A 24367-nucleotide genomic window follows, 5' to 3' on the forward strand; every position below is an offset into this window, starting at 1 on the left:
CTCTGAACAAGTGAGTCTTTAGATGAGTCCACCGATGGTTGTCATGCCAACCTGACTTCCAGTAGGACCGTTTATTTCACCCCTCTGTGAAATCTATTATGCAGTGACTGAGTGAGGCAGGGATCGCATAATGACATTCTGGAAAACCTCTCTCTCTCTCTCTCTCTCTCTCTCTCTCACAAATACACTGTTCATGTATTGCTTTGAGCCGCAATGCCCTGGGCTTCATGTCTGTGTGTGTGACTTTGTGTGTGTATTTGACTGTGTGTGTGATTAACTCTGTCTCGTTAGTGTGTGTGTGTGTGGGATTCATTTTGTCTTGTTAGTGTGTGGGTGTGTGATTCATTCTGTCTCGTGAGTGTGTTTGACTGTTTACTGTAAAGGTGTGGAATGTCTCAAACCCAGCTTTGTTGACCTTTGTCTCAGTGTGTGTGTGTGTGTGTGTGTGTGTAACTGATTGACTCCATACATGATGGTATTTCAAAAGCAAAAACAAAAAAAACTTCACGCACACTCGTTCCACCGTGAGCGGACAGCTTGACCTCCGACCTCGGACCCCGTTTTGATCTTCCTCATGCCTGCCCCACTCTGAAGTCAAACATCTCGCTCGCTCACTCTCCTCCTCCCTCTCTTTCTCCCCTCGCTCTCTTTCTCCGCTCGCTCTCTCTCTCTCTCTCTCTCTCTCTCTCTCTCTCTCTCTCTCTCTCTCTCTCTCGCTCTCGCTCTCGCTCTCTCTTCTCCTGAGCCTGTTAGATTCCACCTCTCTTTGACGTCCGACCTGAAGTCAAAATGTCGGAAAAACAATCCCAGACATGCTGTGTGTACGTCATGTGCGTGTTTGTGTTTGTGCGTGTATGCGACTGTGTGTCTGTGTGTGTGTGCTACGCGACCCCGATGTGGGTGTCTTTGTGTACCGTAGGGGTCAACGCTACGTACCAGAGATGGAAATTAACTTTTTTGCCCGCCAGCCAGCCACATTTTATACGCTATATATTTCTTTAATATATGCATACATTTTAAACAATATAATAGTAACACTAGATAAGAAAAGTGTTTTTCATACACATCATTTTTTCCATCAGAAGTGATTTTTACTGTAAGTAGGTGCTACCAAGGAACTGAGTTGAAAATGTTACACTCTTACCGCATATGATAAACAATACACAGGTATCTGCCATGTTAAGTCATGTTTATTTCAAAGGTGTTGCGATGACAAGTTTGGGGATAATTCATCTATACAAAGTATTTTCAATAAAAAACAAATTGACATATTAACAATAAAACAACATGCATGGCTACACCATCATAAGTCAATAGGAACATTTGTTTTTTCAGTGCACTGGCCTTTTAATTTCTTCAATTCAACCAGATGTATAATGAAATCTGCCCCTATAATGCAACAGATGTATCCTCTCGGTATAGGAAGACTCATACTCTGCCTATGCATTCAAAATTAAACATTTGAAAACAGACCATGAAGAAACAAGAACAAGAAACAATGACTTAATAAGTACAAGACACATTGAAAAACGTCAGAATACATTAAACTATCTATATATATATATATATAGGAACTCGTTAGCGTATCTGTTTGTGTACGTTCGCTATGCAGCCCTGCTATTGCGCATTCACAGACTGGCTTTTGTCAAAGGAATACCCGGTCAATGATGGATTTAATATGGACACGAACGACTAAACATTGGATCTTTGTATGGATTTATATGCACGTTACAGGATGAATTGATAAGCTCCTGTAAGGGCTACAATGGCACAGATGACAGCTGATTTGGAACGGAACAACAGAAAAGTAAGGAACTCCGACCTTTTTACTGTTCAATTATTAATGTTGTTTTTGAACGAGTATTGGAATACTCGCTCGGAATATCCAACGATTATTCAAAGCCTGTAAAATGGTATTCGGGACAGCCCTACGTCTTAGCACACACACTTGACATCTGTTTTGACCAGACTGACAGAAAGCAGCTGTTTGCCAAACAAGTGAGCAGAGCTCTAAGGTTACCCAACATGCTAGTTTGTTGCAATAGCAACAAACTATTGCATCAGGCCTAATAGAAAATAAAAAATTCACTTACGTGCAGTGCCATTTGAAGTCTTGAAATGGCCTTCCCTTTTTGGCAATTGCGTGTGCATTTCGAACTAACTTCTATCAAGCTGGGCTGTTTTGAGGCTAACAAGCGTCCTCATCGCTGTCGTGGTTTCGGGCGCTGATTCTCCCTTGGCAATTTTCAAAACGTGATGGTGACTTTTTGAGGACTCGTGGTCCTTCACGGCTTCCAATTTTAGGTTTTGTGTCCCACTCACAAAACTATTGGACCTGTGGCCATCCGAAGCATGTTTACACAGAGAGCACAGAACATTGTCTAGCTTGTCCCGTCAAACACCAGCCGGTCACGCTGTTGCCCACTGTCCGATGTTCGCCATGTCTCATTAAAACAACGCTTCTTTTTGGGGATGACAGGCATACTATCATCCGCCACCTGTACCTGGCCTACACTCTCCTCAGCTGTTCTCTTTCCTCTGGTGAGGAAACGCAACATTGCTTTCTCTAGTAGTTTTTTCTTTATATGTCAATAATTAGCCTAGCAAAGGGTGACCATATTTTGATTTCCAAAAAAGAGGACACTCAGCCCGGCCACGAGATAGCCTATTTAATGATACTCGCAGTTTACTCAAAGATTCCCTATAATTTTAATATATTTAAAGTTTATATGTATGGATAGAATATTTTGTTATATTACAAAATAATATCTCTCAAAGACAGAAATTCAGATAGGCTTCATAGAGGTTACTGAACTGTCTTTATTATGCCTCAATTGTAAAAAAAAAAATATATATAAAAAAAATTATATATATATATATATATAAATGTAAAATAAATGTAAAATCTCTGGAATAAAATAATGATAGAAATAATGTCTCTTCTGTGTTAGAAAAATCAACTAGTAAAATAATAGCTCTCTTTCAAGTCTTAGTGGACAAATAAATAAATAAATAATATGAAATAATGTTCTAAATGATACCTCTTCTGTATTAGAAAATCCAACTTTAACAATATATTTCTCACTAAATGTTCAGTGTAATGTAAAATAATAAAAAGTACCCTCACAAGATATTTCTTCAACAAACAAAAAACAAAATCTTTAGTTATCTTCTTCATCCTCCTTGTCTACCCATCCATATTTTGCAGTAGAGCTGATCTTTCCCAGCAGTTTTCAGTTGCTCAACATGTAAGCATGAAAGTCTTTGCAAGAATATTCCTTAAAATTGTATTTCACAAATAGAATCCCTTTCAGTGATGCAACAGAGAGCTGGTTCCTCTCCTTTGTCCACTGGCTCTGCATCAGTGAGAAAACCCTCTCAACATTTGCATTGTGAGAGGGAAGTGCAAAGACAAACTGTGCAATCTTCAGTAGTTCTGAGTAGCATGCAATGCTTTTGGCCTTCTCAAAATATTTGGTCCATTTCTGGTGCACCTGCAGGCCAATGAACTCCTCATCACTGTTGCACCTTTCTGTGAATTTCTTCAGATTGGTGACCTGGTCAAAACACTTGACATCATCAATTGGCACCCCCTTCTCTCCAAGGTACTTGATGCAGGCCTCCACATCATTCCAATCTGGTGACTCACTCAGATCCATCCACATAAATGTCGAGAACTCTTCCATGGGAGTCATCCACTTCTCCAGATACTCCAGACATGCACTGTACAGGCCCTGCACATCAGCACAGAACTGGTCACAGCCCTTACCAAGTCCGTCTCTGCGCTTTTCTGCCAGTAGTCCCTTAACTTTTAGGGACATGAAGCTGTTGCTCTTGCGTTCAAGAAGAATGGTGTGGACGCTGTTCAGTATTTTCTTCACCTCCATAATGGAGTTGTTCTCCTTTTCCATGGCTTGAATGTGGGTGTGGAAGACGGACACGAATGAGTGCATGTGCCAGAGGTAGATCTCACTGGAAACATCTGTATCATCCTCTCAATGCCTGGGAACAATGACAGCCACCTTGTTTTGCTGTGAGAAAGCATCCTTCTGTACTCGATGTCAACAAAATCACAGTACTGCTTCAGATTCTAAGTGCGCACAGTGTAAATGTGGAAGTACTGGTAGATTTTGAACATGATATTCTCAAGGTCAACATCTATTGTGTCTGCCCCATGATGAACACAATTATTCAATATGTGTGCTGGGCAACCCACACCGATCAGAGTATTGTTCTGCAGCAACGTCTTCAAATTTGCAAACACATTATTTCCCTCTACATTTCGTCGGATTCCTCCAAAATTTGTGTTGCAGTTGTCGCCAGTAAATGCAATGCATTTTTCAGACAAATTGTTTTTTGCCAGTGTTTCAGTGAGGTATTTTGCAATGTTTTTTGCTGTCTCATTAGGTGTGTCTTTAACCTCAATTAATTTTGTTTGCACACCACCTTTCTTCCAGTCAAAGTACTGGATTATGATTGGTAATATTTTCACTGCTCCGTGGTTACTCCCGTCTGTAGAGACACCACAGTACTGGATTTCTTTGAGTGCTTCATGTGCAACTTCAACCGAGTGGGGCGCTATAACACCGTTCACAATGGCTTCGGTCTTAGTGCGGGCACTACTTAACTTCTTGGCGGTGTCAGAGTCTGGAAATGCCGTTTTTAACAAGACACTAGTGCAATCAATAGAGGTAAGAGATCATCCTCTGTTTTTCCAGGTTTCACAAAGAACTCAGTCAACTTTGCTGAACTACTCTCACATCGCACTGCCTTTTTATGCTTCTCTGTGTCCATATGAGCTGTGAGGTCCCCGGCACCTTTATTGGACACAGACACATATGTACAAGCTTTGCACACGGTGCACTCAGCCTCCCATATGTCCCGACCGGGTCGGTAAACTGGGAATTTTTTTCGCAGTTCATCTGTGAATGTGCATTTGCGCTTTGGCATCTTGAACCCTTCAGCTGCACCGCCGGTGTCTGCTGCTTTTCTACTGTTTTGGAAATCCGCCCACAGTAAGGTGACCAGATTTCTGAAATGAAAATCGGGGACATTTTCAATGCGGTGGTGAAAAATCATTAAATATTATCATTATGAAATAAAAAATGGTAGTAGTAAGTACTTTTCCATGTATTTTAACCAGCTTTTATTACACAAAAGGACCTGGTTAATAAATCAAAATATCAGCACCCACAAATATCATGTATCAGTAGCGCACAGCAGTGTCAAAAACACAAATGTAGAATAAACATCTCTCTTCCAAAGCTAAGTGTCATGTGCATGACAGCTGCCAGACCAGTAGCTAGTAAATATCATTCAAGATGTAATTAATAATAATTACCAAGTCATAACATATGAGTTTATTAATATTATACATGACTCAGGGCATCAGCTAATCAGATGGTCTGCATTTATAACTACTACAGTCATTAGTTACCCACACAGCCCGACACAAAATACAGAAGTTAGCCTAACACACACAACTATCAACCATTGATCATTATTATTTTTAACAGAGTCATGTTCCTATGCCTACAGGAAAATCATATGTTACCAAAGCAGTCTTCCACCTCCCCCTCTTCCAAAACAGGGCCACATACAATGTCATCACCTGGTAATCTCATGCTAACGTTAACGTTACAGCTTCACTAATGACAGATATGAAAACATTGTCATAATGTTAACGTCCACTGACTTTTATAACGTTACGTTAGGTCTTCAATTCAGATAAACAACTTACTTTAACGTTACATCACTTATCTCTCTCTCACACACACTCACACACACACACACACACACACACACACACACACACACACACACACACACACACAAACAGCCAAGTCTACTTCCAATTCACACAAAATAAATAAGTTCATACACAACATACCATTTATGACCGCTGGTCTTCTTTTCTTTCCTTTTTGCCGCCTCTAGATTGTTGTTGTTGACGCTGCCGCGTCTGGTCGTACGTCCTGATAACGTCTGTAAGTCATACGACGTCTTCTCTGGCGATGCGTTAAATCATTAACGCATCGCCAGAGAAGAAGACGTCACACACGCTAACCCACAATGACAACCGGGGGAGGGGGGGCACGCACATATACACACATATACACGCACAGAAGGAAAACCAGACATTATCATCAATTAATAAAAAAACCCGGACGCCCCGGACGGGACGTAAAAAGTGGACATCTCCGGGGAAAAGAGGACGTTTGGTCAGCCTAGCCTAGCATACTATACCGAATGTTGATACCGGCATATTATCTCTATGGTTACCGGTTTATTATCCCGGATGTTGACAGTTGCAGTTCAGCAAAAGTGGCGTAGAAGAAGAAGGGGGCCGGATGTTGACACTAATGGTTGTGGAACTGTGCAGCGCCGTATGACGAATGTATTAAATATGCAAATTTGATCGGACCTGACTGGAAAGTATTACCCGACACAGTGGCGGGTGAAGTGACACAATTCACCCGCCACCATACAAATCCACCCGCAAATGGCGTGTGGCGGGTGTTAATTTCCATCCCTGCTACGTACGTTGGCTAGAGTCCTAACCTTAGTGTGTGTGTGTGTTTGTGTCTGTGTGTGATGTGTGTGTGTGTGTGTTTGTTGATGTGTATGTCTTTGTGTATTGCTGTTTGTTGTGTACATGTTTGTGTGTTTGTGTGTGTGGGGGGGTGTGTGCACTTGCAATTATCACTACGTGGGGCCCATGCTATGGGAGCACATCAACTGTGTGGGGCCCTGAAACGTCATTGGGGCCCAAAATAGTGGGCCCCACACCGATCTTCATTTATCTGTGCTCAGGTGCCTCCCCTGATGAGCCTCTTGCTTTTTTTTTCTTTTTTTTAAATTTGGCCCACAAAGTGACAAAAACTAGGTATGTGTGTAAAAGTGTGTGTGCTCACTATCGCCCCCTTTACCGGACCCCAGTATTGCAACCGATACACACTTACACACTCCACACACACACCGGAAGGAGGGGCCCACAAATTGTCCAAAAGTAGTTATGTGTGTAAAAGTTCTTCTTCAGTTCTTCTAAAGGGTTTATTGGCAAAACACAACAACCTTTCACTGTCAGGGCTTTTAGGGGAAAACAGCAGGCAAAGCATATCATAATAGTATTAAGTTCCGAAGAGAAATTGATGTAGCAAAAATAATCTAGTTTTTCAATTTTTTAAATATATTTATTTTTATTTGTTCCTTTTTTTCCGCATTTATCTCTTGTTCACAATCCAGTCCAAGTTGGATGCCAACCGCCAATAAACCCTACAGAATAAGAAGAAGGTGGTGAAACTTTTTGAAGCCAGTGTTAAATAGTCAGATGTATTAAAGGTCATTCTATCAATTTGTAATACACTCAATAGGCTACTGCCCTGCAACAGTCCAGACATGGCAAGACTGACAAGACTGACAGGTTAATAAATCAATATATCTTAATAAATACATTTTATGTATCGTTCATGTATCCATTCATATAAATGAAATGTATGTTTTGTTTAGTTATTATTATGGGTATGAAACATGACAATACATAGAGATCTAATAAATATTTTATGTCAAATTTGAATAACACATAATAAAGGGAACAATTCTTTTCAAACTGTTGCAGTGTTATAACAAAGTAAGGAGCAGTGAATGTGCTTGTGCAACTTAAAAAATTGTATTTAGAAACAAAACATTTTCCACTATGCTGGGGTTCAGACAATTTCTCCTTTTATAAACAACTTCTCCTGCTTTGGAGAACACACTCTCTACATGGTACAGATGAGGGTACGTCTATATCACTCACAAACCAACAAATCACCAATACTGCTACTACCCCACAAAGTGTGAGTGGAGTGGATCCACAATAAGCGAAGCAATCTAGGATTACTCGACCCACTCTCAGAAGAATCGGCATCGACCGACGGCAAATTAGATTGTCCCATTACCTATGCCTATCACCAGGCCCACCGCTCCCTATACGCAAAGTACGCAGAGTGCGTAGGGCACCAAGTATCTGGGGGGGGGGCACCAAAAATTATAGTTTGTAAAAAAATAAAAAAAAATAAAAGAATTATTATTTATCATTATTGAATTAAAAAAATATATAAATTAGTTAATAAGAGGCCCACCGTTGTTTTTTCTTAATTGCATAACCTATCACTCAATTTTGGCAATTATATGTTTTTACCTAATATATAAAAAGAGGCTCCCCTCCCCCCCACCCCCAGCTCGCGTAGGGCACCGAAACGGCCAGCAGCGGCCCTGCCTATCACTAGTGGTCTGGCTGCTAGTGGTCCATATATTTCTTGGAAATATATGGACCACTAGCAGTCCATATATTGGAAATATATGGACAACAGCTAGGTGTTATTCATTTGATTAAGTCAAGATGATTCGGAAAATATCCAGTGATATTACTGTACATATAATGTAAGCAAATGTAATACAATGCTGTTTTACACCAATAGCTAGTTGGCTAACATTAGCTACAGAGTGCTTGTTGCTAAATAGTGCATTTGATATCAGCTGTTAGCTGCCGTGCACTAGCTAAATAGCTCACTAACATAACCTTAACTTGACACTCGGTTAAAGCCGTGTTGTTTATTAGAGTGTCCAGTTGTGTAAGTTATCCTATTAGCATGTTGGAGCACTCAGTGGCGATGTTCCGCCGCAATGCATTGTGGGACGGCCATTTTAGGCCTGAGTGCAATGTAAACATAAGCGGTAGTTGTGTCAATTCAGTGAAATATAAAAGAAAGACGACATGCACACATGCTAGAAAGGTAAGAGGATTTACTCAGAAATGTTAAAGGAGCCAGATAACGTTATCTGTATCCGTTTATTATGTAGAACAGATAAATTAATATTTATCCTTGCTTTTACAATTTTCTGTCTACAAGTTACCAGAATCATTGGGCTAGACTTTGAGGTTATAGCCACATATTATACATAATATACACATAACAAGTATATTTATGAATTTGAATTATTTTAATAGTGATAAATTAACAAGTCAGTGAAGTCTTTGTGTTAACTTCTTGACTTTATCCTACAACTATTATATTGTGGCTGTTGTGTTTAGAGATAAACCATGTACATGTTACACATGGATCTTTATGGCTACACTGGAAGCATCAAGCCCTGGAATGTTGAAGATCAGAGTCAGTTTTTGAACCATTTTATTTTTTTCCTTTTTGGATAGCTACTGTGGTTCTGGTAACTACTTGAAACAGATCATGAGTCAGTCAATGGGGATGCTGTTCTTGCATGTTTGGTAACTGTGTAAGGTTTATGATGTCCAAATCACTTTTAGGGAGACATGATGTCAACCCGGAAAAAAAGAACTAAGCCTGTTGAGGAAGCAACATCATTCATTCTGCTCTCAAAGGACAAGCCAGGAATTGAAGGAAAATACATTGATAGCGAAAAATGTACAAGGCATCAGATCATATTACGCCAGTTCATTTCTCAGTACTGTTCTTTCACATACACATAAAAAAAAATAACTTGCTTAATATTTGTGGTGAAAAGCTGTTGTTTAGCTGCTGTTTTTGTTGAATCCAATATAACCAGCTATGGTTAAATGTTTATAAGATTTTATTGTAAGTGGTTATTATTTATGGTTATTCATTTATTAGAGATGTGGATGAATCTCTATGTTAAAGGATGAGACAACAAAATATTTTTTGCAAATACAGTAAAAAAGCAATCTATTAATTTATGTACTTATAGGAAGAGGAGTTTTTTCTACCCAGCCCATCGAACCAGGTGCCTTTGTCGTGGAGTATAGAGGAGACCTTATATCGGTGGAGGAATGCCAGTCAAGGCAATACTCAGAGACGGAGAGTACATTTCTTTTTGAGTTTGAATGGCAGAAACATCGCTATTGGTGAGCATTCCGAAAATGTGCAATTTGTAGATATAAACATTTTTAATTCAGACCCTAAAATACTTTTTTGGAAAGTTGTTAAATAAAGCAGCAAAAATTAGCTGTGTTTCAATTAGGGTTTTTTGGGCCAATTACTGCTCACCGATTGCTGATCTCAGTATAACTGAATGTTTAATTAATTATTCTTTTTTTAAATTTGTTCTTGACATTGGATAATAACCTACCATGCTTTGTGTCACATTTAAAGTTAATATAGTTAAGTTTGCAGAATCTGACCCAACACTTATTGCGATTTGCAATACGAAGACAGCACAGATACTTACGAAACCTAAGTTGGCTAAACACCCCTGCCTCCCATTTGTTGTTTTTTGTAACTTGACATTTTGGGGCTAATATAGTACATTCTTCTGTGTTAGGACAGTTTCCCATCACATTTAATAATGTTATTTAGTGTACTATGATGATTAAATGTCTCTTCTAATGAATATTTAGAAAATTCTTTTAACAGATAATTTTGGCACATCTTTCAGTATTGACGCATCCAAAGAAGATGGATCACTGGGAAGATTAGTCAATGACAACAAAAAATCTCCAAATTGCACCATTAAACAAATCGCAGTAAACAACAGGCCCCACTTATGCCTATTTGCTGTGAAGAAAGTAGAAATAGGAACGGAAATTGATCACAGCTATGGAGATTCGAAGTGGCCGTGGCGTAATAAGGTAATTTGGTTATATTAAGCATCTTGATTTTGATATATTTTGCAAAAAAATTGCCAATAACTTAATGTTTCATTCCTAGAGACATGTTTCTCTGTCAGTTCAGCATTGCCTGTTGTGTTTTCTCAATTCTGAAATGAATGGATGGCGGGAACAAGTTGTCACATGTTCTAAAAGAGATGTTACCATACAGGTAATACTAGGCTTTATTTTTAACTATTTTCTTCCCATGATTACATGTGGAGTAATTGCCTTATGCAATCTAACCTCTGATTGTTCGGTTCAATTAACAATTCAGGAGGATGTTGACATCTCATTTTACAAAAGTATTCCAGTCAGGAATACTAACTGGGGGATAGTACAGGGGCAGTGTAACATCACACACTTGTGTGATGTTACATTTCTTGTTATGTCCTTGTGGGGCCCCTGAAACTGAAATCTGTCTTTCAAGTTCCCTGCCAGGAGGCCAGTGTTAGATGCTCTTTTCTAGTCTTATGGGGCCCTCCCGTTTGTATCTACATGAAATTGATTTTACTTCATTAAGAAAACACCTGTCAACATCTAAACTCAAGTTTAAAGAGATGCAATTTGAAGCTTCCTGAGCAGGTGCAAGATTGACAAGGGTATTTTGAAAATAATCCACTGCCTCCTCTTGTATTTGTCCTGAGATGTGCTGATACCCCTACGTGTGATCATGTCATGTGCTTGGTTTTAGGTTCTGTGCTGTTAAGCAACCATTTTCACATGAACTAACGTGTTTACTGTAAAACGATCAAAATACAGTGCTTTATATCGGTTTCCTCTTAATATGTTGTGTTTTTATCTCATATTCCAGGTGCCAATCAGTCAGTCTCCTGCAGTGGAAGTAGAGTCAAAGAAGCTCCCTGCTGCAGAAGACACTTCAGCTAACGAGTCCGATTTTGTGGCTAATGTTGGGACACAGGTAATAGCGAAGTGATGACACTGCTTCCTGAAACTGTGTTACATTCCTTGGGGGATTTTCAAATTCATCATGTTTGTTCACGAACTGCCCCATGCAGTCCTAAACTCAGATTGTTCAGTTAATTAGCAATTCAGGAGGATGTTGACATCTCATTTTACAAAAGTATTCCGGTCAGAAATACTAACCGGGGGATAGTACTGGGGCAGTGTAACATCACACACTCATACATTTCTTGTTTTGTCCTTGTGGGGCCCCTGAAACTGAAATCTGTCTTTCAAGTTCCCTGTCAGGAGGCCAGTGTTACACACTCTTTTCTAGTCTTGCCTTATGGGGCCCTCCCGTTTGTATCTACATGAAATTGATTTTACTTCATTAAGAAAACACTTGTCAATATCTAAACTCAAATTTCTAAAGATGCAATTTGAAGCTTCCTGAGCAGGTGCAAGTTTAACAAGGGTATTTTGAAAAGAATCTACTGCCATAAGCTGAAATATCTTTTTCAAAGTTCCCTGTCAGGAGGCCAGTGTAACACACTCTTTTCTAGTCTTGCCTTATGGGGCCCTCCTGTTTGTATCTACATGAAATTGATTTTACTTCATTAAGAAAACACCTGTCAATATCTAAACTCAAGTTTCTAGAGATGCAATTTGAAGTTTCCTGAGCAGGTGCAAGTTTAAAAAGGGTATTTTGAAAATAATCTACTGCCATAAGCTGAAATATCTTTTTCAAAGTTCCCTGTCAGGAGGCCAGTGTTACACACTATTTTCTAGTCTTGCCTTATGGGGCCCTCCCATTTGTATCTACATGAAATCATAAACCTCATAAAACCTGGGGAGTATAATCTAGTTGTCAATGCTACTGGATGTCTTGCTGGATTGAATGAAGAAACAGGATAATATCAAATACCATAACTGGCTCGCAAGGTTGGACATAGTTTACATTCCTTAGCCATGTATCTAAAATCTGAAGGGTTAAAGGAAAATGACAAACAGGCTGTGCAAGATGCTGATGACTTTGCAGCTCTATACAAAGAAAGCTGGAAATTTGATATTGGAGGTCCAGCAAAAACTCAGCTTGACCAGACCAAATGGAACGCCCCTCAACTCCTACCATTTACAGAAGATGTAAAAAATCTTCATTCCTTTTTGTCTGAAAAACAGCAACAAGACTTGAATGCCCTAAAAGAAAACCCGTCACCTTCAGGATGGAAAAAGCTTGCTAAAGTATCGCTGACACAGGTTATCCTCTTTAACCGCAGTCGGGCAGGAGAGGTATCCAGAATGCCTCTGTCTGTGTACTTATTCAAGGATACATCAGAAACACACGAAGATGTTAATTTGGCCCTCACAGTGCTTGAGCAGAAACTTTGCAAACATTTTTTACGCATGACCATAGTAGGGAAGAGAGGAAGGAAAGTACCGGTTCTTTTAACTCCACTCATGAGAGAATCACTTGACACTAACAGAGAAGCGAGAAGAATGTGGAGTGCTGAAGGAAAATTACTACTTGTTTGCCCTGCCGCATTCTATCCACTACTCCAGGGATCAGACTGCATTCGGCAGTTTGTGAATGAATGTAAAGACATCAGAAATCCCAAGGCACTTACCTCAACAAAACTAAGAAAACACATTGCCACTCTCTCAGCTGTCCTCAATCTCAAAACAACAGAACTTGACCAGTTGGCGGATTTCCTTAGCCATAACATTGCTGTCCACAGGCAGCACTACCGCCTTCCAGAGGGTACCCTACAGTTGGCCAAAATAAGCAAAGTTCTCCTGGCATTAGAACAGAGAAGGCTAGGAGAATACAAGGGCAAGAGTCTGGATGAGATACAGCTTGATGTGAATGGTAATTCCTCCTCACACTCATAGCCCATAATTTTTTTTCCAGGTGTACTAGTATAGGGTATTAATTCATTTAGCCAGTGTCTATGGGAAGGATGGATTGCATTAATCCAATTTTGTAAAATACTAATTTTCTAAGATGCACCATCAAGTAATAAAATAGTTTTTCATGCACATTACCAATACTCAAAAGATCAGATAGGATTTTCCAAAGCATGTGGAGTAAATTTCCATCACAAGTTTTACCTCTCTGGCACTTATTACCTCATTATTGCATATTCAGTGGTGACTGTAGTAGGCTTTACACAATCAGGATTTTTGCTGTCGATTACAGATTATATATGACACATTTCCTGTCAATTATCATTTTAGAGACTGTTGATATAGAGTGTTCGCAGAAGAGTTCACAGGAAATGGAGGGTTCAGAAGAAGACATGGATGGATCACAGGAGAAGGAAGATATGTGCATCTCATTGTTCTTTATTTGGTTTTGAGTTATTGATTGATTCATTGATTGATTCAACTTTATTAAACCCCTATGATAATTTGATATTGAAGATTGTCACACAAGAATTTTATTTTTATTTTCATAAAAAGACAAGTTAAAAACACACTTAATAGATAGCAGACAAGTATAATTCAGTTCATTGCAAAGTTCTGGAGCTACATGTCTGTTAGAGTCTGGTAGCCACAGACAGAACAGACTTGCTGAACCTCTCCTTTTCATTTCTGGGCTGCTGTTGTCTTTTGCTGCGGCTACTCCTCAGGCTGTCCAAAGAGCGGTAGACGGGGTGAGACTGTTGATATAGACTGTTCACAGGAGAGTTCACAGGAGATGGAGGGTTCAGAAGAAGACATGGACTGTTCACAGGAGAAGGAAGGTATGTGCATCTCATTGTTCTTTATTTGGTTTTGAGTTATTGATTGAATCATTGATTGATTAAACTTATTAAACCCCGAAGATAACTTGATATTGAAGACTGTCAAAAAAAAAACAGGAATAAGAACAATTATTATTACCCCCATTTACGAGGGCTCTGTCTGCTCGATTGTATGTTAGCTGCTCCAGTTGTACAGCGGAGTCGGGGGTGTTATCATTAAGCCATGTTTCAGTGAAAACAAGCACACAGCAGTTATTCACTGTCCGATTCACTGATCTCAGTAGTCGTATATGATCCATTTTGTGGTCCAAGGATCGTACATTAGCCAGGATGATGGATGGTATGGCTGGGCGGGTTGGACTAGCCGCTACCCTAGCCCGGATACCTGCGTGCTTGCCCCTATTCTGTTTCCTCGCACACTGCTTGTGACGCCTCCTTTTCGGGGGAGGGATAGCAGTTGAGTCCGGTGTTATCGCTGGCCGGCGGAGTAATCCGAGTCCCCTTAGTGTCTCAGTTGTAATGTCCATAACATTTAAAATCTTGCTCTTACAGAAATCTAGAAGAGCTTTTATTTTCACTTTGCATAGTTTGGTTTTATTGTATTTCACAGAAGTGTTGTTTCTAGAGTAGAGAAAAAGGTTTTAGTTTTAGTTTGCACAATACACTTTCTTAAAGTAGAACAAAAAGTTCGGAATGGAATGTTAATATACTGTGACATGCACCATTCCCGTATATGCTTCAAATTACACAATGATAAGACTTTTAAGTCATACATGGGATGGCACATCATCCAGAGACAGTGCTGCTCAATAAGTTCTCTATTATCAATATCCTAATACAGTTAACTCACAGTTGCTTAATATTTTAAATCAATATCTTTTTAGCTTTACTGAATTAAGTATTGTCTTCACCTAGATGCCTGTGAGACGGATGCGGAAGGAAGAGAGTCTGCAAGAAAGAGAGAAGAGCTCAGAGCACACAATTTGAATCCAATTGTGGGTCAGTGCGCCTTTTTCATCCTTTAGGTCCCTTATCACCTTTTCAATAAGGATGGCTCACTGTCGTCAGATGCACACAAAACATTGCGGAACCCTATTGCTAATTTTTGTGTGCAGATAGGAGACAAATATTTGTTAAATGTCATTATTGACATTAATCTCTGTCTATGATTTAAGTCAGCCAAGTGCAATTCCTTCATTTATTTAAATCAAGTCTTTATTGCAGACACCGAAAACAGGCCCATATTAACAAATAAAATAAAATATAACAAAATGATGAGTACTTCCATCCTTATGTAATTCAGTGGGTTCGATTTGTCCTATGTAAAACCAGATTGTATATGAATCAGGTAACCCTATAAATGCACCAATTGTGTAGACTACAGTGCAGAATAAAAATGGCGAAGTAAATGTCTCATGTGAACTTTCGTATGGTGAATTCACACAGGACGATCCATGTTCCTCCCCTCTGAAATAGCTGTATCTCACTGATTAGGCCTAACCTTCTACCCACATCTGCCTTACTCCTTTCCATCTCCATGCAGTAGTTGTGTTGTTGATCCTGTAGTCGCTGTGGGTGCTTCACCAGTATATTAGCATTAAATCCAGTAAAACATACATGTTGCTGTAATGATCTGATAATTAAAATGCACTCTATGTCTCATTAGGCAAAAAAACTACAAAAGCGAAGCTGGACACAAGAGGAAAGTGCTTCAGTGGAAAGGAATCTGGGGAAGTTTATGAGAAGGAACCAAGTACCAGGTAAACGTGACTGTGAAAGTTGCATTGCTGCAGAATCAGAAGTCCTTCAAACCAGAGACTGGAAAGCCGTCAAATATTTCATTAAAAATCGAATCTCTGCCATGAGACGGAAACTTCAGTGAACAGTTCTTTTCTCTCTTATCCACCTTCCCCTGAATCTCATGGTTGGAAAACGTTGAACCTTTTTTTTTTTTTTTTTTTTGAGACTTTATTCTCAAAACACAGTTCAAATTGACACTTTACTACACCACTACACCATTACACCACTAACCACTACAACTAACTACTACTTTAGAGGCGCTGAGGAACATCCCCAGGCATAGTTTGATCGCCTTTTTTGTTTATTGTACAGTTTTTGTATGTTCTTCTAGTTCTCCTCATAGTTTTTCTCCAGCTCTGCTAGTCACTGCAGCTTGTTATGTATCTGTCTGTAGTTGCTAAGCTTAATCTCTGAGGCTCTACACCTTTTGTTCTGTTTGAAGGGAGTGGACTACTAAAAAATAAATGTTATTCTTTGATAATAAAGTTGAAACAATGGAAATTACTAATGTCTTCTGTTTCTTTGAGCCTTGTGAAGATATAAAGACTAGAAATATGTGTGTACAAGTGGACCTCACAAGGTCTTTGCTAGAAATATGTGTGTATACAATTGGACCTCACAAGGTCTTTGTGCTAGAAACCGGACCCCATAATTGGGCAAAAAACTTTTTGGGCAAAAGTTTGGAAATCTTTAAATTGTGCTGGTAATTAAAATGATTTTTATTTTAGCTTCCCTGATTTTTTTACAGAGCTGTAGGAGCACTGGAAAGGGTGGACCCCACAATTGGGAAAGACAAGAATGTGTGTCTTTGTTGATGGGTATGTGTGTGTGCGTGTGTGCGCGTGTCTTTGTTGATGGGTACGTGTGTGTGCGTGGGTTTTGTCTTTGTTGATGGGTACGTGTGTGTGCGTGGGTTTTGTCTTTGTTGATGGGTACGTGTACCGGATTTTCTTTCCTCGGTTTCAGCCCCCCCCCCCCCCCCCCCCCCAACACACAGACGAATGCACACACACACACACACACACACACACACACACACACACACACACACACACAGGCGTCCCCTGGCTACCACACACACACACCCCCTCAACCCAACCCCAGCTCAGGTCAACATTGACACGGCAGAATTAGCTCTTCCCACTGAGACACACACACACATGTTTTAGCCTCAACCAGATTTTAAACCCAGGTGTGCGTGTGTTTAACCCCAGATGTGTGTGTGTGTGTGTTTGTTAAACCCAAGGTGTGTGAGTGTGTGTGCGTGCGGAGGAGTGTCCTAATTTCATTGACGCATGTTTAGAATTTAGGCGCATGTGTGTGTTTCCGTCTAAAACCAAAACTGAATTGTGTTTGAATCTCATCAGCGGTAAGTTCCTTTAAGGCTGTCAGCGCCTGATTACCCTGTGGCTGTCTCTCTCTCTCTCTCTCTCTCTCTCTCTCTCTCTCTCTCTCTCTCTCTCTCTCTCTCTCTTTGTGCTCTCTCTCTCTCGGTCTAACTCTCTCTCTCCTCTGTAAATCATTGACAGCCTCTCCCTATACCGAGAAGGGGGGCCGGGGATTGGGGGGGAGAGAGAGAGAGAGCCTTTATCACGCTCTCCTGAGGAATTCTGGATGTGTGTGGTGAGTGGGAGGAGGCCGGCGGTCTTCAGGACAACCCACCCCATGGGGGAGGGGGGGTGGGGTCTTTATATCTGGACGTGACCTGACTCACCTGTTGCCGGTGAAACGTCCTGTCAAAGCCCCCCATCACAGCACCCCTGACCCCCCGACTCTTGTGCTTTTTGGTCTGTGTGTGTGTTGATGTATGTGTCTGTTGGTGCGTTTGCTGATGTGTTTGTGTTTGTTGATCAATATTTAAGGTAGCCATTTACGTTTTACTATGAAGCGTGCAGTGATTAGGACGAACTTGTTGTGTCGCGTGTGTGTGCAGGTAGATTCCTGCTGTTGTGGCTGTGACGTTATGCTGTGGAGAGCTTGAAATAAATGAATCAAACAAAAAATATTGGCGTTCAACACTCCAGACAAAGATGCAGAGTGGTGGTGTTGGAAGACTTAGGCTACGTTTACATGATGATGGTCTGAACAGAAGATGCAAAAGTGGCGTAGCGTCTTCACTCTTTATTCCGCGTTTAGACAAGCGTTTTCGGGAGGAAATCTGTGCATACAGTGACGCAAAAGTGTGTGGAATTCGATTGGGTATGCATGTCAGGCGGCTAGGTAGTGCTGTGATACACTAGCACGCAACACTGCATGTCTGAGCGTATGCATAGAATCTTCCTTCTCTTATCTGCGCCGTGAAAACTAAAACATAATTACAGATCCTTCTCCGTTCAGTAATACTATCTGTACATATCTTGTACATTTCGTGGAAAGACTCCTGTAAGTTTATTAGAGCTGCCAAAGCAGCTTGACGGTCCGACGCATGGAAATAATCCAACATGTTTGTTTATTTCCCTGTACTCGCGCATGTATGTTATGTAAACGCGTACGCGACGTGAGCAGATCTGAGCAGAGTTTTGCGTCTTGGCAATGTAGACGGAAATGCTACAGTGGAGCGTATTCAAGTTTTACACTCTGGAGGGTGGTTTCAGATTTTTGCGTATTCAAGCCCCAAAACGCTGTCACCGTCTAAACTAAAGGCACTTCCGCTAAAATATTTTGTCGTTTTTACCCACAAGCGTCCTCTTGTAAACGGGGCCTAAAGGTTTATTGTACGGTCTGACAATGATACTTGACCTGGAGATGGAGATCTCTCCCAAAGTGTGTGTGGTGACTGCTGGTTCAACCTGCTGACCACTGATTGGTTAACGAGCAACAGAATCCAATCGAATCAGACCACGTGAGGCTGCTGAGACCAGCCATCTCTATCTATCTATCTATCTATCTATCTATCTGTCTGTCTGTCTGTCTGTCTGTCTGTCTGTCTGTCTGTCTGTCTGTCTGTCTGTCTGTCTGTCTCACTGTCTCTGTCTCTCTCTCTCTCAGCAGAGTTAAACGTAATCCTTCTCTTAATCTGAACACGTAAATAACCTGAAAATCGGTTTCCAAAAAAGTCGACTTATTTTCTTTAATCACAGAGCAAACGCTTAGAGACCAGGTAGCATGGAGTCGTCTCTCTCTGAGACACTCTGATCTTTTTTTCTTCTTCTTCTGTGGTTTTGGTGTGGAGGCCAGGGTTTTGTGCCGCTGCGAGTACAAAATAGTTCTGGGCTGTCGACGGATGGGTTATGTTATCGCCTGTGTTACAGGGTACGGTACATCCAATTAGCTTGTTGTCGACTTTGTGTGTGTGTGTGTACACACGTGTGTGTGTGTGTGTACACGTGTGTACCTTTCTTTTTCTACACTCGCCGTGTGTGTGTTGATGTGTTTGTTGCACACACATAAGAGCAGTGGCAATCATGACGACAGTCACCGAGTTCAGTTCTCTCTCTCTCCCTCTCCCTCTCCCTCTCTATCTATAGACGTGGGGACACACGCGGCCGTGTCACCGCCCCGCAGTAGCACTCCTGTGGTCAGCCGAGGGCTGTAATTGAGGCCCAGGCTCTTCAAGGCCTCACTAACCACTCTCCTCTTTACTCCCTCCTAATAACCGGGCTCCTCCCCCCGCGATAAACTGGCCCTGATGGGCTTCAGGGAGGAGGAGGAGGATTGAGACCGGGTTGATCGTCATCTCCTCCTCTCCTCTCCTCCTCTCCTCCTCTCCTCTCCTCCTCTCCTCCTCCTCTCTTCCTCTCCCTTCCTCCTCCCACCTCCTCACCTTCTCCTTCTTCTCTTCTCCTCCTAATGGATGCCTGCGTGTGTATTTAGAGTGTATATTTAATTTATCTGGAGATAGATCTAGGGGATAGACTGTGTGTGTGTGTGTGTGTGTGTGCCTATGTGTGTGTCTGCCTCTGTGTGTGTTTGTGAGTGTCTGTGTATGTCAGTCTTTTTAATGTGTGTGTGTGTGGGGGGGGGTCTCTATCTGTGTGTGTGAGCGTATGAATTTAAATCCATGCAACAGTCACACTTGTTGAAGTGTTTGTGTGTGTGTGTGTGTGTGTGTGTGTGTGTGTGTGTGTACAAGTAAAGTACAAGGCGATGTTTCTCATCGCCTTGTACTTTACTCCCTATAAACACACACACACATGCACACACACATATATACACACAGACACACACACACAGACAGACAGAAAGAGAGAGACACTCTCTCACACGCTCACACACACACACTCACACACACACACACAGAGAGACACACTCAATCACACACGCACACACACCTCCAACACAAGCAATCTCATAACAGTGAATCCCCTTTCCCAGAATGCAATGCTGCGTCTCTGTGTCCTCTTCCTTGGAATTTAGTAAGAATTGTAAAGATTGTGAGGACGGCACTTTGACCGGATTGACCATCTCTCTTCACCTCGTAAATATGAATCAGTAACACACACACACATACATACAGACACACACATACACACACACAAATAAACACATTGACACACAGACACACACACACACACACACGTACATACATACATACATGCATACATACATACATACATACATACATGCATGCATACACACACACACACACACACACACACACACACACACACACACACACACACACACACACACACACACACACACAGTCACACAGACCAAGACTCACACACACAGTCACACAGACCAAGACTCACACACACAGACAGACAGACACATTCAATAACAACAGCATGTGAAAAGCAGGTTGTTGTTGTTTACCGGCTAATATGCGAGAGAGAGAGAGAGGGAGAGAGGGAGCGAGAGAGAGAGAAAGAGGGAGCACATAGGTTTCTCTGTGTCTCCATAAGAAGAACTGAGGCTCGGCCGTACATTTATTTTTACGATATTTAAACAAACAAGTCACGGACATAAATCAACGTGAGAAACCTCTCAAACCTGACCAGAGTCTGTTCAGGAGTCTCTCTCTCCCCCCCGTCTATCTCCCCCACTTTCTCTCTCTCTCTCTCTCTCTCTCTCTCTCTCTCTCTCTCTCCTCCCCCTCCCTCCACCTCTGGAGAGAGACCACCAATTCCTCCAGGTCAATATTTGAGAAGCTAATTTGGAGAAGTTTGTCTTCTTCATATTGGGGCAAGGAGGGGAGGGGGGAGAGAGGGGAGCAATGATTTAGTGGAGTAATGCACACAAACATATATATATATACAAATGTGTGTGTGTGTGTGTTTTTGTCTGTTTGTGTGTGTCTGTCTTTCTTAGTGTGTGTGTGTCTCTGTCTTTGTGTGTGTATGGTCTCTGTATCTGAGTGCGTGTGTGTTTCTGGGCCTGTCAGTCAGTCTTTGTAGTGTGTGTGTGTGTGTCTCTGTGTGTGTGTTCTCTGCCTCGTCCGTGAGCTAGCATAATGTAGCTCGCCACCGCCACACACACCCTTATCTGACCGGGGCCTCGGTGGATAAGGGTTCGGCTTTATGGGGGCGTGCACGAGAGTGCACGTGACGGAGCGTGCCTCCCGTGCACTTCCAACTTTTCGGCTGAGACTATAAATGCCGCTTTGGTTACAGCTTATCGCCACGGCGACAGACCGTGTGACACACACGCACATGCATGCACACACACACACACCATGTGACACACATGCACGCACACACACACACACCATGTGACACAAACAAACTTCAATGTGAGTTCAGGATATATCTGGGGAAGTCGTGACGTTTGGAGACATTTGAGTTCAACTTAGGACCTTGAAATGTGGACTTGTTGGAGATTGTCCCTGGTTGTCGAATTCATTCACTATGAAATCCCCCAAAGCTTTCTTTCAATTGCATGAAAATTGTGTGTTTTTGTTTGTCAGAAACCCTTATGTGTTTGTTTGTTTGATGCCCTTGCCTCTTGGAAAAGCGATTTTAAATTGTCTGTTTAATCATCTCTCTCTGTCTGTCTCTCTCTCTCTCTCTGTCTCTCTCTCTCTGTCTCGCCCCCCCCTCTCTCTCTCTCGCTCTGTCTGTCTGTCTGTCTGTCTGTCTGTCTGTCTGTCTGTCTGTCTGTCTGTCTGTCTCTCTCTCTCTCTCTCTGTCTGTCTGTCTGTCTGTCTGTCTGTCTGTCTGTCTGTCTGTCTGTCTGTCTGTCTGTCTGTCTGTCTGTCTGTCTGTCTGTCTGTCTGTCTGTCTGTCTGTCTCTCTCTCTCTCTCTCTCTCTCTCTCTCTCTCTCTCTCTCTCTCTCTCTCTCTCTCTCTCTCTCTCTCTCTCTCTGCGTCGTCCTCTCTCCCCCTCAGCTCCTCCCCCAGGTGATGTCAGAGCAGGGGGAGGGCTTCGTCTTCGACTCGGACCTGAGGGAGCTCTACTCCGCCGTCGTCGCCCACGGAAACCCGGGCAAACGCAAGGGCCCCGCCTCCCCCTCCTCCTCCCCATTGGCTACCGAGGGACGGGAGGTGGAGCTTGCGCCGAGCCAAACCCCGACTCCAGGTGAGGCTCACTGTGATTGGCCGAATCTGTTGAGTTAGAAAATTAGCTAAACTTTTAAAATATCTGAGAGAAAGAGAGAGAGAGAGAGAGAGAGAGAGAGAGAGAGAGAGAGAGAGAGACGGTGATTAGAGAGAGGGAGAGGGAGAGAGAGAGAGATAGACAGTGATTAGAGAGAGGGAGAGGGAGAGAGAGAGAGAGATAGACAGTGATTAGAGAGAGAGAGAGAGAGAGAGACCTGAACAGCTTCTCCACCTTTCAAAGGGGGCGGCGACGCCAGAGGGGAAGCCCCGCCCACCAGGTCCGTCCAGGAAGAACCAGGAGCCAATCAGGAGTCGCCAGGAAGCAAGATGGCCGAGCGACGGGTAACAAACGCCGATGTTCAAAGCACACAAACACACACACACACACACACACACACACACACACACACACACACACACACACACACACACACACACACACACACACACACACACACACACACACACACAGACACACACACACACACTAGACAGCATCAATGAAGCTAGCCGCTAGTCTTTAGCAGATGGCCTTTAGCCTGCCGGTCTGTACCCATTTACATTTACATTTACATTTAGGGCATTTAGCAGACGCTTTTATCCAAAGCGACTTACAATAAGTGCATTTGTTACAATAAGTACATTTGTCATAAGAAGTGAAACAATATATCGCTGTCGGTACAGTAAAGATGTTCATAGAACCAAGTGCAAGTATTACAATCGCTAGGCTAACCCATTCCCCGTGTAAAGCAATGACAGCAGCTACTGTAGATGCTACACAATTAAGTACCTTGAAAAAGTGCAATGTACAAATGCCAGGACGTACAACATTCAATGTTGGCTGTGCATTGGTTTCTATGCAGAGTCGAGATGAGCTCTGAACAGGTGAGTTTTGAGTCTTTTGCGGAAGCTGGTGAGCGACTCTGCGATCCTGACATCGGTAGGGAGCTCGTTCCTCCACTGAGGTCCCAAAACAGAGAAAAGTCGTGACTTCGCTGATCGACCTTTGCTTGCTCTTAGCAATGGCGGTACCAGACGTCCAGCTGAGGTATTTGAGCGGAGGGATCAAGCTAGGGTGTGTGGCTTTACTAATGCTTGGAGGTAGGCAGGGGCAGTTCCATCGACTGCCTTGTACCCACCGTCCTGGTTCTCGTCTCCTAGGCCGAGGGCGTCCGAACGCAGACCAGACCAAAGAAGAAGAAGGCCGTGGGTCTGTTCCGATGAGGGATTGAGCCGGGATCCACACACCAACGCTGTTTTTAATTGTTTGTTTTTAACTTTTGTATGATGTTTTTTTTGTTCATGAGTTTGAGTGTGTGTGTAAAGGGGTTTCGAGAAGAGTTTATTTTTTTGCTGCTGCTGATTAATTGATTTCAGATTTCTCATTGTCATTATCTGAGAAAAAGAATTAATACTTTGGTATGTTTTAAATGAAATGTAAAGGAATAAACCGTTAAAATATGTATTTTACTTTTGAATAAAAACGACAGACAATTCTTACATATACATCATTTGTATTTATGTTCAGAAAAAAATCCTAAATATCATTAACGTTTTTCCTTTGATTATTAACATCCCATCTTCCAAGAACGAGATTTCTGAAACGTTTATTGTGGATTTATGCCTTTTTCCCGCACGCACTTAAGTGAAGAGTATTGATCGGCCTCCGCTCAGACTCCAGCCTCGATTAGCCAGACAGCCCCACACCGCCCCCCTCTTCTTCGGACGGGCGTGAGATGTTGACTCAAGGAGTTGCAGCATCAACGGAATGCTATTGAAGTCAAAGTCACTGTTTGCCTCCATGGATACAAAGTGTG

General features: G+C 41.9%; 1 protein-coding gene and 1 long non-coding RNA gene across 3 annotated transcripts in view; both read left to right on the forward strand.

Moving 5' to 3' along the window:
* Positions 1 to 23943, forward strand: part of nhej1 (nonhomologous end-joining factor 1) — a 37577-nt gene extending 13634 nt beyond the window's left edge. For both annotated transcript variants that reach the window (XM_079738465.1, XM_079738466.1), the window contains 3 exons: positions 22341 to 22530; positions 22792 to 22892; positions 23712 to 23943. In XM_079738465.1, coding sequence (XP_079594591.1) covers positions 22341 to 22530; positions 22792 to 22892; positions 23712 to 23774 — 354 coding nt within the window. In that variant the 3' untranslated portion in view covers positions 23775 to 23943. The remainder of the gene's footprint in view (positions 1 to 22340; positions 22531 to 22791; positions 22893 to 23711) is intronic.
* Positions 11742 to 16479, forward strand: LOC307076609. The gene is made up of 3 exons (XR_013811907.1): positions 11742 to 14271; positions 15187 to 15270; positions 15938 to 16479. It is a non-coding gene; the product is annotated as an uncharacterized lncRNA (long non-coding RNA).
* Positions 23944 to 24367: the final 424 nt, after the last annotated feature.

The sequence above is a fragment of the Pollachius pollachius genome, assembly GCF_949987615.1.
Source record: "Pollachius pollachius genome assembly, chromosome: 6".
Lineage (NCBI taxonomy): Eukaryota > Metazoa > Chordata > Actinopteri > Gadiformes > Gadidae > Pollachius > Pollachius pollachius.